At 31.8% G+C, this 14,998-nt stretch overlaps 2 protein-coding genes and 1 pseudogene across 4 annotated transcripts; 2 read left to right on the top strand and 1 right to left on the bottom strand.

Moving 5' to 3' along the window:
• Nucleotides 1–4,608: 4,608 nt before the first annotated feature.
• LOC108467297 (uncharacterized) lies at nucleotides 4,609–7,423 on the top strand. 2 transcript variants are annotated; one of them, XR_001868802.2, is made up of 3 exons: nucleotides 4,609–5,870; nucleotides 6,015–6,156; nucleotides 7,023–7,423. XR_001868802.2 is itself a non-coding variant. In XM_017767908.2 (2 exons), exons 1-2 carry the CDS (start codon nucleotides 5,417–5,419, stop codon nucleotides 7,070–7,072), a joined length of 504 nt encoding a protein of 167 aa, XP_017623397.1. In that variant the 5' UTR covers nucleotides 4,609–5,416; the 3' UTR covers nucleotides 7,073–7,423. The 2 variants fall into 2 exon arrangements, 1 of the variants encoding a protein (XP_017623397.1); XM_017767908.2 differs by lacking the exon at nucleotides 6,015–6,156.
• Nucleotides 7,424–9,623: 2,200 nt separating this feature from the next.
• LOC108466382 (protein NETWORKED 2D-like) lies at nucleotides 9,624–12,802 on the top strand. Of its 2 annotated transcripts, XM_017766706.2 has the most exons (3): nucleotides 9,624–9,757; nucleotides 9,916–11,811; nucleotides 11,878–12,796. In XM_017766706.2, exons 1-3 carry the CDS (start codon nucleotides 9,664–9,666, stop codon nucleotides 12,615–12,617), a joined length of 2,730 nt encoding a protein of 909 aa, XP_017622195.1. In that variant the 5' UTR covers nucleotides 9,624–9,663; the 3' UTR covers nucleotides 12,618–12,796. The 2 variants fall into 2 exon arrangements, with proteins under 2 accessions (XP_017622195.1, XP_052879806.1); XM_053023846.1 differs by having other exon boundaries at nucleotides 9,916–12,802.
• Nucleotides 12,803–12,990: 188 nt separating this feature from the next.
• Nucleotides 12,991–14,948, bottom strand: LOC108466383 (nicotinamidase 1-like; annotated as a pseudogene).
• Nucleotides 14,949–14,998: the final 50 nt, after the last annotated feature.

The following is a 14,998-nucleotide window of genomic DNA, read 5'->3' as shown; positions in this document are numbered from 1 at the left end:
TTAATAGTATAAATTACATAAAAAAATTAAAAATCCCACTTATTATGAAAGATCTTTTCAATTTAGTATAATTAAAGAGTTAATATTTACATATAATAGAGAATTGTCTTTAAATTAAATTTTTAATCGCCTTAGAAGACTAAAACTCGAGTGAACTATATAAGATGAATATTTTTATCACCTGATCATTAATGAGATTTTAGATTTAACTTCTACATTGTAATTAATGTTCATGGACAAGACAAAAGGACTAAAATTGGTAAAATAACATAAATTATGTGGGATTTGAACATGATAATTTTTGTTATATTTATATAAAATAACAAAAGGGACATTAAATAAATAATAATGATGGGTGAGAATACAAGGAAAATCCCCTCACAAAAGAGCCAATGGCACTAAATTAAAGAACACAATAAAGCCTTATCATCAATTTCATCACTTTAAACTTTAGGGGTCTCTTTCACATCAATTTTATAAAATAAAAAACTAAAAGACAAATATCTTATGGCAAAACTATGGGTTCAAACATAAGAGATAATGGTCATATAATTACATTAAAAAACATTATAATAAGACAAATGTCTTTCCTTTTTCAAAGAATTCATGTTCTTAGCATTTTCATATATATAATTTTAATTTTCAAAAAGCTAACAACAAAATATGAAATTAAACCTTAAATAATTATTATTGCAAAGGAAAATTCTTGGCCAAGATTGTTGTGTGTAGTGACAACTTTTCCTAGTAAAAAGCTTATTCGAAGATGAAGATAAAGTTATTTTTTTATATTATTTTTAAATAGGAAATTGGTAAGAATATTAAGGAAATTTAAAAGAGGAAAAAACGAAAGCAGATTCCTTGCTCAATGACTTTTTTTTACACCTTCAAATATTTTCTGCATAAATTTCAACTCGTCCATTTTTCTATTCCCCTCATTTCTCTCCACTTTCTCTTACTTTTTTTTTTCCCCTTTTTCACCTAAATCAATGATCCTATTGAAATATATAAAAAAAAGTAAAGTAAAGAAAGTAATAATAATAGCTGATTGAGTCTTAACTCGATTGGTCTGAATATTATTATCAATGTAGGAGGACGAAAGTTTGAATGTGTTGAAATGTATTATCCTTCTATTTATGGGTTGAGGAGGGGCTATGAATAATTCTAGACATTGTGTTAAAAAAGAGCAGATATGATCAAAAATTATAATGAGATTATTTAAAAAAACTTGTGGAATTGAATTATAGTGATAGGTAGAAGGATCGAATTATTTGTTTGGTTTGATAAATTTATATTATACTAATGGAGTTTTGGGTAAGATGTTTTAAGTAGTAGTATTTTCATTTAAAAGTATCCAATACGTTTTAAGGTAAACATATATGGTTTATTTTATTAGGTAGCCTACAATATGTTTTTTTATATGTAAGCTTATCATCTTTTTATGTTATTTGTTTAGGCACTCAAGCTTTCAATAAAGATGAGATATAAAATCCCCCACCAAATATAATACTTAATGTGTTGAGGGTTCGACCCTATCCGATTTTAAACACAAAAAGAGCTAGGTGGTAGCATTTCCACTTGCCTTAATATTTTAGGCATGAGGTGAGTACAACCATATGCAATGCGAATGGTTTGCCTTATTTAAGCGCTTTTACGAGCAATGGTGAAGCAAAAAATTTGGTAATAGAGGGACCAAAATAAAATTATAGTAGTTTTAAGGGAAAAGTTAAAATTTTCATTTTAAAAGGATTCAAATTAAATCATTTTCAATTAAGAGGATAAGGGCGCCAAGGCATTTACTTGTCGCCTCTAACTACACCTCTATCGATGAAGTATTTTCACTCTTTGAACTTGTAATTTCATCAAGCTACCTTTTTACGTACTCAAGCGATTTCAATAAAGATAGGAGACAGAATCTCCACTATAGATAATACCTAATGTGTTGCGAGTTAAGGCACGCGTTTGATTCTAACATGTGTAGCATGGATGGTTCACCTTTTACTCAATGAAAATGTCACCTTTTCAAACACCCAAGTTCTCAATAGAGATAAGAAAAAAATCCCTCACTGTGACAATACTTCACATGTCAAGAATTTGACCCGTTTGGTCCTCAATAAATTCACTATTTTAAAATACAATATATTATGTTATTAAAAAATAATTAACGCGTTTTTGAAAAATCATATGAATAATATAATCAAAATTTTCTTAATAAAAGTAGATGGTAGTAAAACAAAATTTAAAAAAAACTTTTAAAAACAAAAAGAGTGTAAATCAATAGTTAATATATATATCAAGGTACCTGAATTTGGTAAATAGTATTTAAATTTTTTTACTTAACTAGTATCTAAATTTGAAATTGTTAATCAATTTAATAGTTTCTTAGGTACTTAGGGTTAGTTTAGCGTTGTTTTTAAAAAGTACTTTTAAAAAGTACAATGAAAAATACTTTTAAAAAGTACTTTTGAAAAATTTTGTTTAAAATTTAAGTGTTTAGCATAGCTGTTAAAAAGTACATTTAAGAAAGAAAATATTCATTTTAGGCATGATATTACAAAATAACAAAAATACATTTAAATAATGTTCAAATTAGTTAATATTATGATATTTTAGCAAGAATATAAAAATAATTTATTATAACTTATTGATAATATTTTAATATAAGAAATATTAATTTTAAATATTTCTAAGTAATTAATATTGATTATTTATAAAATGTAATTAGAATATATAAATTATATTTTAAATATTTAAATATTATCATTAAATGAAAGATATTGAAGAAAATGGAAGGAAATTAAAAAAGAACCAGAGAGAAGAACTGAAGAAGAAATGAAGAAGAAATTGTTACCGTGAAAAATGATGAGGACAAAAAGGTAATTAACTAGCCAAAAGCATTTTTGGCCTAGAGAAAGTTAAAAATTTCAACTTTTTCAACAGAAGAAAAATGATTTTTTAAACGGACTTTTTAAGTTGAACAGAAATTTATTCAGTAAATAATTTAAAAGAAAATTTTTTGAATGAAAAGTATTTTTGAAGACATTGATAAACAAGCCCTTAATCAATATCGTTAAAATATACTGATATTATACTAGCATGAAAAAATTATCATTTTCATAAATTTGTAATGTGCACAAGTTGACATAGCACTAACAAGACAAAGAGGAAAAGAAATTGATGAAATGACAATTATTTTCTTTACATTTTGTGATATATTTCTTTACATTTTGTGATATATAATATCAAGAATTGGTGTTGCTTCACTTGTTTAAAGGCAACAACCAGGATTTTTTTCCTTTGAATCTACAATATGAAAATGATTGAAAAAAAACACTTATTTTTATTTTTTGTTGAAAAGTAGTATAAACTATAAAGTTCAAACTTTTATTTTAACTAAATAAGATAAAAGTATTATTCTTGATAAAAATTGTACTTTTGCATGTGTTTTTTTTTCCTTTTTGCTTTAATATTTTGAGCTATTTTAGGTAAGATTATTTATTAGAATGTAAATTTATTACATTCAATTCAATTTTAGTTAAAATATTTTTTTAAGAATTTAATTTTATCATTTTACCTAAATATAGTTGTTGTTTTTTATATAAAGAAAATAATTAAATCATAACTTAAACCATTCGTGATCAAATCACTCTAAAATAATCATCATGTAATGGTAATAGGACTTTATCCAATAATTATATAAAAAATACCTACTTACCGATCTTAAAAATATCATTAATGCTAACCCATCAACTACCCTTTAAAAAAGTACTTACACAAAATTAGTTTGTTATACTATTCATAATTTGAAACCCCAAAATAGTAATATCAATTCATATTTATTAATTGTTAATTGACTTACAAAAGAACTTATCTTTTGGCCTAATACTGTTTTTAGTCCCTGTACTCTTATTATATATAAAATTTATCCTCATACTTTGATTCCAACAGTTTAGTCTTTAATAATTAAAGTTTGACTGATAATTTCCATTAAATCGGATTAAGGGCCTTTTAAAATTAAAAAATAATTGTTCATGTAAGCAAATAGAAATATGGAATCTGTAAGGTTTTCAATTATAAATCTAGACTTGTAATGTAAGGTTTTTAAGCTCTATTTTATAAAAGTAGAGTGAACGTTGATAATATTATTTATTTACATTGTTTCCATGTGAATTTAAATTGATCATATGAGGAAAAATCATTTTAAAAATGCAACATGATCCTACTGGACTTCAATTATTAAATAAAAACTAGAGATACTATCAATTCTTGTCATTAAAATAAAGATATTAAATTTTAAATCTTCAATGAATAAAGGGACTAAATACAAAATTAAACCTTCGCTTAGTATTAAATAAACCCCAAGGCTGAGCTGTTTACACGTGTTAGAAGCTTAAATACTCTGTGTTCGCTAGCACGCAATGATTGGATCTTATCATACCACGTAAGCAAATATGGACGGTATATGATCCTCCACTTTTCGTTATATCAACGGTTAAAAACATAGTTTTACCCAATTACTAAAATATATATTTAGAAAAAAAACTGTTTAATCCACTAACTTACGCCGTTGCATCTAGACCGTCGGATTTATTTTACATTAAAAGAATTGGCTCTATAAATTTTAGAAGAAGACGAAGGTATCAGTTCATCATCGTCACAGTTGAAAGAGAAAATCTTGAGAGAGAAAGTAAAGCAAAAATCATAAAAAGAAAAAAAATGGAGATGAGTGAGAGATCGTAAAATTTTAGGGTTTTCGATTTTCCCTTTTGAAGTTTTTTTTCATTGGTTAAAAGACTTTCTCTCTTCGTCTCCGATTTGTTGAATTTTACCCCTTTTTATCAGTGAATTCAACGTGCTTCTTTTTTTAAAAGCTTCGATTTTTTTTTCCGGTGAATTTCTTTTCTCCGACCGCTTGTTTTGTCGGTAATAGCGGCTGAAAATCAACGGTTGGTCCTTTTCCGATCATGGGTTATCCCAATTTTTACCAGAAGGTCATTTTTTGAATCAAAATCGGATTTTTTCCGATTATAAAATTTTTTGAGCTTTTTAGCTGTTTATTTAATTTAAAAAATGGGTTTTCTTTTTTGAAGTAGAAAATTTTGCAATTTTTGAGCTAAGAGAAAAAGGGTCATAAACAGTGGACTTTAAGGGGGGAAAGAACAGTGATATTAGAAAAAGGCTTGTTTGATTGGATAAATTTCTCTCTTTTTTTTCCCCTTTTTTCAAAAAAGGAAGAATCTGAAGAGAAAGACAATTTGTTTGAGCTTAATTTACAAGCTTTTGACTTTAATTATGATTGAAAAAATTGTTGGATTCATTTAATATCTTTCCAAAATTTTGTTCTAATTTTTGAAACTCAATTGACCATTTCCTAATTGAGTGTCTAACTGCAAAACAATGGCGTTCTAAGTTGCTCAACATGGCAGTTTCCTTCCCTGGTTTTCCATGGTGGTTTTGGGGTAATAGTGGAAATAAGGAGAAACAGCTTGTTTCAAATGGATCTTCCTTAAATTCTTCTGATTGGGGTTTAGGTTTACGAGAGCATGAAACTGTTAAATTCCCAACAAAAATAGCCTCAACTAAAGGAAAACCAAATTGGCAAGGTAATGAAGAAAGGAGAGTGGTTGATAAAGAATATGACCTTGTGATGGTTCCATCAGATGGTGTGCATTTATCTGGATATGAATCAGATGGTCCAGAATGGTCCATTGGGTGGGAAGAACCACATGGTCCTGGTTTTCATGGTGAAGATGATGATGATGGGTTTGCTGTGTTGGTTCCATGTTATAGACCTGGTTGCAAAGAACTTGTTGAAAGCCCTAATAACCAGCTCTTGAGTGCCATCAAGAACCTCCCAACTGGGTTCTCTTCTGGTAAAAGCTTTGTTTTTCCTATATGGATCTTTTTCATTTCTGATATTTAGTTTGTTTGAATGTGGATTGACACTTAGAATCACCTTAGTGGTGGAACTAATAAAAATTTATCTTATTTTTGTGGCATCTTTATCTGCACCATAGACTTTGAAGCCTACATGTCAAAACCCATTTTACTAGGGAACATAATGGAACAAGTGTTTATGGAGCTTGTATAGCTGCTTGAATGGTCACTGCACATAATTTGTTGCAGCACAAGTGTTTCGATAAAAGTACCATGGAGGAGGTATATTGCATTTTGCCTTTTCTACTCAAAAATGAAAATTGGACCTTCTAAATTGGAAAAAAGAAAAGTAATCCTTTTTATAAAGAAAAAATTATTCATTTCTGTCATCAAAAACTGTCATGACTAATGAAATACCTAGATAGTTACACGAGCTGTGTCACTTGTGTCTTGTGTCTCGTGCTAAACTATAAGGATCAATTTTCTCTTTGATCTAATATATAGGGATTAATTTGTTCATTTTCTTTAGTAGATGGGAAAAAATACAATCCGGCTCATAGTACAAGGGCCTTACACGTGCACTTGTTGACAATGTTGCTTTGAACTTGGCTGAAAACGGTAGAGATCAACCTCTAGGGTTAAAGTACCTTTAAATATATGAAAAGTATTTCGCAGAAACTGTTATATCCTTTTTCCCTTCTTATTTCATGGTGGATATTGTCCTCTTTGTTTGCATATGTTAAGGTGAGATTTCCAGTCACATGTAATGCCATTCCAAGATAATTTGGTTGGTAAATCATCGATGAACATGTCCAAATGTCTCGGTGAACTTTACAGGATCAGTTTTGTTGCCATTATGTATTGGGTGCTAGCTTCTTCTACCTTAGTGAACTTTTATAGTTTTAGGTATCAATTAATGTCGAGACCTTAGTCTTATATGTATTCGCTGCTTCGTACATTATCAATCTATGTCATTGATTGAGGCTTTGAGTTAACTCTCATGGATTCCATCATATCGGAGTTCTTGTGGGTGCTTCCGAGCTTTTAAACGATGTTAATACATGTACTTTTTGCTGCCCTTTGACATGGAACTAAGGTTTTTAATTTTATACAAACTTTTTCTCTGCAATTTGGCTTAAAACATGCAGAGGGAAGCAACTCGGTGCAGCAATGGTTATCTTCCTTCCCGAACTACTGAACTGACCAAGTCACACTAGTCCGTAGGCGAAGTTTCCTATTATAGTATCGGTGAATAATGTGTATATATATAAAAGAAGTGGCCGGTTTGAGTAGAGATGAGGATCTGTATTGGCTTCTGGTTCATCATCCTCCCTTCTTGCTTACGTGCAGTCTCGAAATGATCTCCGCGGAATTGCAAAAACACGGCGGAGAACTTTTGTTGTTCTTTTTTCTGTAAATAATATTAATGTGAATATGCAAGAAATGAAGAATCCTTGCTTCCAGCACACTGCTACTCTGTATAATTTTGATCTTTACCACGCCCCCCCCCCCCAACAAAGTATATCTATCATCATATCAATTTTGTAAATACTATGTTCTATGAGAGTGAGGACCAAAATTCTTAGTTCTTACATTGTTGATTTCTTAAGTCTCAAACAGTTAAAATTACCCAAGTACTCGCCATATACGATTGCCATCTCCATCTAAGCCTGTCGTCATTTTACAATGTCGTATCAAAACAGTGAAATCTCAATCTAAGTTAATAGATTAGTACTCATTAATAAGATCATATTTCAAATTTAAGTCAACTTGACGTTTAGTATCGAATATCAAATGAGAAAGTTGTTTGTATTTTAGTTCTCGGATTCATGATATGCAAAGTTATTTCATTAAAAAGATAGAACTGTAAAAGAGAAGAGAAATGTGAGCTCTCGATTCATGTAGGTGGTGTGAACAAAGAAGGCCATATAATATCGATTTAATAGTTCGGCGACTTGAATGAAAATTTTAAGTAGTTCAGTGACTATTTTGTAATTTTTTTAAATTGAGTGACCAAAGCATAAATTTACTAATAATTTAATGACATTTGGTGTAATTTATTCTAATAATTAAATAAAAAATATTCAAGAATTGTAATAATGTTAAAAAATTATAAACTAAATGGTCATATTAAACTACTAATTTTATCTTCACCCACCAAACCAATCAAATCACTCCCAATTTAAAATAAAAACAATTTGATAGATTTCTTCTATAAAAAATGTAAAAATAATAAGTAGATAAGAGATATTTATTATTTAATTATGATTTATTTATCTTAATATTATATAAAACCTTATATAATAAGATGAAATCTTTAAGATTTAAAGATAAAACCTTACATTTAAAAGTTGATTTTATTTATAATAAGATGAAATCTTTAAGATTTAAAGATAAAATATAGATTTTTTATAATTTAAAATCTATATTTATCAAATAATTTAATTATATTCCATAATTAATTTTAAATAATATATCAAGTAATTTTATAATTTAAATTCATTTTCAACACTTATTTTTTTATCACGCAATTTTTTAGTTTATCATTAAAATTTCAAAGCAAATACAATTTCCAACATGTTTTACATAAAAAAAAATCAGATAAAGCATAACAAAAATATTAGGGTAAGTAAAACTCGATTTAATTTTAAAAAATAAAAAAATTGAATTTGGAGTTAATTGAATTGAGTTATTCGAGTTCGAATCGAGTTGAATTTTATAATTTGAATAACTTAAATCATTCGAATAACATATTTGTATAAATACTCTTTTGATCTTTGTCAATTTTGAAAATAAGCAAATTGATCTCTCTCAACAAAAAATTCAAAAAAATTTAAATTCAAATATTTACAAAACTTCAAATTTTATATTTAAAAAATTATAATAACTTTAAAAGTTCTAAAGAATATATAAAGAAAGTTAAAATTTTAAAAATTTTCTAAAATAATAATTTGAGAGCTAAATATGTTAATTAATATTTAAACATCTTTTTTTTTTTTTGCTTTGAAAAGTTTTTCAAATGTCTATGGTTTCAAATTTATATGTTCTAACATGAAATTAGTTATACTATAACAAAATTTTAATTTGATATATTTAATTCTTTAATTTAACAAAAATTATTTCACTCGACTCAATTCGAAAAAAATTTAAATCGAATGAGGATAATAAAATAAGGCTCATCAACTCGATTAACTCAAAATTTTTTAAACTCGATTTGATTCAATGCTGAGTCGTAGTAAACATTGTTACCCATTGTGATTATCAACTGAACTTTTTAGTAGATGCAATGAACCGAATTTTTAATATAATTCTAAAATATCTTCATACTGCTTTTTATTTGAAGTGGTTAATCTAACTTAAATATTTGGTTAAAATCCAACCATCCCAGTTAACTACAAATGCTGAATTTTTTTTTTCTAAAAATAACATTTAAATACCTGACTTTGCTTCATAACTTAGATTTATTTCTTAGCTTTATGTGCAAGTATTTGGTAGGCCTGAAATTGATTTTAAAAAGAAAAAACTAAATCAGTTCAAATTATTATTTTAATAAAAAATATGAAAAATACTGAAAATCAATTAATCAAATTGAATTAGTTCAATTTTAAGTAAAACAATATTTTTATAACTAGACCCGTAAATAGGTCTAGTTAGCTTAAACAACTTATGCTTGTAATAAAATTTATTGTTTTTCCACACTTTTTGATAAGTGTATATTATAAATCAAATAATTCAATGCAAAATAGAAATAAGATAAAATAAAAAGCAAGTGTTTTATATGTTACAAAGATGTTGCAGAGAGCTGCTAGCAATGCATATTCATGGTGGTGGGCTAGCCATATCAGAACAAAGCAGTCAAAATGGTTGGAACATAATCTTGAAGGTATTTTATATGTTTTTATATTCAATTTCATGCTTAATGCATAATAATTTCTGGGTTTTTTTTTAAAAAATGAAATTTGGGTATGAACATATGTATGTATGTATGTATGTATGTATGTATGCTGTAAAAACTGTAAGAAAATACAATGGAATTTGCAGATATGGAGGAGAAGGTGACATCAGTGCTTAAACTCATAGAAGAAGATGGAGATTCATTTGCCAAAAGAGCTGAAATGTACTACAAAAAGAGGCCAGAATTGATTCATTTTGTCGAAGAATCGTACAGGGCTTACCGTGCCTTAGCTGAACGATACGATCACATATCGACTGAGCTGCAAAATGCCAACAACACCATCGCTTCCGTTTTTCCGGATCGAGTCCAGTTTGCTATGGACGATGAAGACGAATATGACTCCCTGAGTTTCTTGAACAAGGCTACGGAGAACTCGAAAGGCAGTAGCCCTATGGTTCCGAAGCTACCTGTTAAAGAGTTGAAGAGCTTAATAACATCAGCTACTAAGGATATGCAGCGTAAGAAATCAACGAAGGCTATTACCAATGCAGTTGCTAAATCCGGGTTGACGAAGACCGAGGGGATCGAAGAGATCGATAGGCTCTGTAAACGAATCCTGGCAATGCAAACCGAAAAAGAGTTTGCAAAGAGTAGTTACGAAAGTGGATTGGCCAAGTACTGGGAAATAGATAATGAGATCAAACAAATGCAAGAAAAAATTTGTAGCTTGGAAGACGAATTCGGTGTAGGTAGGGTCATCGAAGACGATGAGGCTCGAAATGTGATGGCTGCAACGGCTTTAAAATCGTGCGAAGAAACGTTGGTTCAACTGCAGGAGAAACAAGAGAGATCAGTCGTGGAAGCCGGAGTGGAGCAGAAAAGGATCAAGGATGCCAGGGAGAAGTTGATCGCTTTAAAGAACAAGTTCCGCTCGGAAAAGCCATCGGCCAGGGAAGATAAAGCGTGCGACAGTACCAAAAAGAGAGAGGACATGGAGTCCTTAATGGAGACGCTGAAGGAGAAGTTTGAAGTTGGCATCGGTGAATCATTGAGTGTGCCAGACATGGAGGACAAGATTGATGAACTTGTGAACAAGGTGATAAACTTAGAAACGGCAGTCTCCTCGCAATCGGCTCTTATCGAGAGACTTAGTGCAGAGACCGATGAGCTTCAAGCCCAGATTCGAGCTTTGGAAGTTGATAAATGCACATTGATTGATGGAAGAAATTATTTGATGAACAAGGTAAAGGAAATGGAGGAGAAGTTGCATCGGATTCAGGACTTGAACTGGACTGTTGAAGATCGAAACAATGATCTCCGAACTCATTTTATCGAAGCACATTGTAATATCAATCACCTTTCAGGGAGACTGTGTAATGTGAAGCCAGATGAGATCGAATCGTCAAAAGTGAATGCAGGCAAGGAGATTGAGGTTGCTGATGCATCAGCCGATGTGAAATCCGAATTAGGGTCTGAAGAAAAGGAGAGCCGGAATCTGTATGCAAGTGATGGCTGCGGAATTCGGAGTGCGAAAACAGAGATGGTTGCTGTTGGTTCAGTACAAAAAGAAGACTCCCTTGCTTTTACAAATGAAGGTGGTGTTAGCCGGGGAATAACAGAGAACAAAGTTGATTCGAAGAAATCCGAAGACCGAATAACAGAGAGCAAAGTTGATTCGCGAGCTTCTTCGATGTTAGTAGACACTCATTCCGTAGCTAAATCGAAAGGACACAAGAGAGTACCCGAAGGCGAACCGGATTGGAAGCAGTTGTTCATGAAAGGTATGGAAAACAGAGAGAAGAACTTATTGATGGAAAACAGTACAATGCTTAGTAACCACAAGGATACCAAGCAGCAGCTCGTGGAAGTAGAGACGAATAACCAGAATAGCCTGTTCGAGATAACGTTGCAGCTAAAGGAGCTGAAAAGCAGCAATGCCACAAAAGATGAAGAGATCCAATCCTTACGTCGGGAACTAAACCTTTGTCGAACAGGTCCCAATGACAACAACAATACCGATCAATATGCGGGACCTAGACCAAGTTCTGATATGCCGATAGTGACTGAAACCTCATTGAACTCGCCATCCAGAAAGGAACAAAATGAAGACATTGGGGTGATGCTGAGCGATCAGCCTCAACCTATTTCAGAAATTGAAGAAAATTTCCGAATAAACATCGATGAACTGCTGAATGAGAACTTGGAGTTCTGGTACAGATTCAGCACTGTATTCCAAGAGTTACCTAAGTTCAATACCGGAGTGAAAGATTTACAGGCTGAGATATCGAAACTCGATGAACGACTAAAGCAAGATGGAAATAGCACTGGGAAATCTCTGCTAATATCAGATGTGCGACCCTTGTACAAACACCTAGGAGAAGTTCAGACAGAACTGAACAGTTGGGTCGAGAGAAGCTTATTACTGAAAGATGAACTGAAGAGCCGGTTTTCGTCTTTGTGTGACATTGAAGAAGAGATTACACAGGCATTAAAAGCAAGTGCAGCAGACGATGAGATCAGGTTCACGAGTTACCAAGCAGCAAAGTTCCAAGGCGAGATTTTGAACATGAAACAAGAGAATAACAAAGTTGGTAAGGAACTGGAAGCCGGTTTAGATAATGCAAGAACCCTGCAGCTCGAAATCGAGAGGACCCTGGAAATTTTGATAGATGACTGGGAACTTTCAAGATCCAAGGCCAATCGAAGCGGCCAACTACCCCACTCAGATAGTCGTAGTAGAATTCCTTTGAGATCATTTATCTTCGGTGTCAAACCAAAGAAGCAAAAGACATCCATATTTTCTTGTGTACACCCTGCAATGTATTGGAAGTATAAATTCGGGATGTAGTAGCAGTAGGTAAAACATTTCATTGTCTGTGTTACCTTCAAAGTTGCTCTTCTTTGCTTCCATTGACACTCTCACAGAGGTCAACACTTTTTCCTTTTTCTCGTTTTCATTAGGAATTGGAAGAGGCATGTTTTCTGTTGGCTTATAACCTGTAATTATAATCACCATGAATGGAATAGTTGTTTCTTTCTATTCTTATTTTTTGCTGCATTTCCCTCTTATCATAAGGACCTATCAAGTACAAAACAGCTCGTGCTTGTTTTTTGCAGTGTAATGGCCTACGTGACGAGCCCTAAAACAGCTCGTATATGAGTTAAAATTCACATATAATACACAATTCTGGCAATCTTACATGCCATATGAACATGGGGTCTTATAAAGTAGCTACTGAGACCTCAGATACAATCCTTGCTCCCCTACCTTTGGCCATGTATAGACCAATGTGATCCATCAGATCCTGCCAAAGAACAAAATTCTCGAAGAGTTTCTATCGATAAACAAACAAGCAGACCGAGTTTTCTTTTACGTTTCATTCAGAAGTTTAAATGAGAAAAATCATTGTGGTTGATGAAAGACCTCCGAGCAAATCATTTGAATTCATTTTAGACTAGGAACTTTAAAACATCTTCATAGTAATACGACGTCACGGTTATCGTGTCTCCATCTAGGCATCGCCTCTGCATTTTTAAGGTTCTTACGGAACTCTATCTGTTTGCGCTACATTATAATTCTCTACCTTACTCTACTTAAAAATGCTGAAGGTGACAGTTAACGACTACGAGGCATATCTATGTATATGTAAGTGAATCTGAAATGCATGTAAGTTGCTTTAACTTTTCCCCCACTATATGTTTTCTTCAATATCAGGTTTTCATACTTCTTTGCATAAGTATGTGCATCTATGATTTGAAGTACATGGGGATGAACCAAAGCACCACTGATATTTCTGGCCACATGAACCGGAAGATCGAAAGTTGCACAAGCACCAGAGTACGCATTAACATCCTCAAGTGGGGTCAGAATCCTACGATTCAAAGCAGAAGATACGAAATCCCGTACACATATCGGTCCAGAAAAGGTAAGTAAGAGTGAACCGAAAATCCAATCAAGAATTATGTGTAGTCTTTCCATATATAACAATACAAAGAACAATAGGAAACTGAACTCTGTTTGTGATCATTGGAAAAAATATTTACAGTTTTGATCTGATTTTTCTTAACCCAATCTACAAACAAATTGGAATCATCTTCCTGAATTGAACCAATGAAACCATCAATGCAATCTTTGCATCTAAGTCTAGCATTAGGCTCATTTTCCAGCCATTGGAGAGCTAGAATACACAAACATACATGTCATTGACTTCATATAATGGAAAGGAACAAATGAATAAATAAGAATCATAAGTATAGTCATATCAAGTACAAGGAACCAATCTGGTTTCATCAGTTCCAGCAATGCAATGGGGAGGAAACGAAGGCTCAGGAATATCGGGAAGATGGGAATCAAGGAAAGCAAAAACAGGCCATTTTCTCTCACATAATAGCCTCGCTAGCCTTGCAGATTCTTCAACCATATCAGATATCTGTTTATCAGGTTTCATTGAAGCCTGCATAAGCAAGAAAAAAAGAACAGAATAACCCAGATTGCCATTTGTCCAAAATAATTAATACAGTTCCTTAAAAAAACATGCAAAATCTAAAAATTTTAGTTTTTCCAGATTTCCAGCTCCAACGGTGCAGAATCCATTAACAACATCAACAAGAATAAGATCAGTCTTAATATCTTGAGAAAGAACCAGAGTCTTCTTCCAAAGGAAGCTCTTTCTTCATGAGATCATTGGCTGTTGGCACCACTTCTTCTGTATTGTTCTTTGCTTAACGAACCCAAAAGAGACAGAATTGGAACAGAGAAGAGACAATGTAAAAGGCAATAACGATTATTGGTAAAATGAACGTGTTCACCACTGATTCGATGAGTGCCATTCGATCAGACATGAACCTGTTTCTAGATTTTTTATTATACAAGTACCCTTACGATAAAATTTGGATTCCTTGGAGTTGGAGTTACCAGTGGTGGTTGGTGATTACAGAATCTCAAATGCTTGGTGCGGGTCCATGTTTTGAAAGAATAAAACATAGAGATGAGCGCAAAATATTATTAATCATGCAAATGAAAAGACTCCCAGGTCTCCTTATAATCCTCACTTTAGAAAGCAGTAACACAAAATCCCAGATTCATGTAATATGCAGAGCATTGGAACTTTTGTCAAATTATAAGACAAGATATGAAGACAGTAATTGTAAGACCTGTAATCATGGTACTCGGTGTCATTCCTGTGCCACCCATACCGATCGAAACGTTCCATGTATATTCCGTTCAAT

Source organism: Gossypium arboreum, chromosome 2 (genome assembly GCF_025698485.1).
Source record: "Gossypium arboreum isolate Shixiya-1 chromosome 2, ASM2569848v2, whole genome shotgun sequence".
NCBI lineage: Eukaryota > Viridiplantae > Streptophyta > Magnoliopsida > Malvales > Malvaceae > Gossypium > Gossypium arboreum.
The sequence above is the reverse complement of the archived record's forward strand: the minus strand, read 5'-3'. Positions and strand labels throughout refer to the sequence as shown.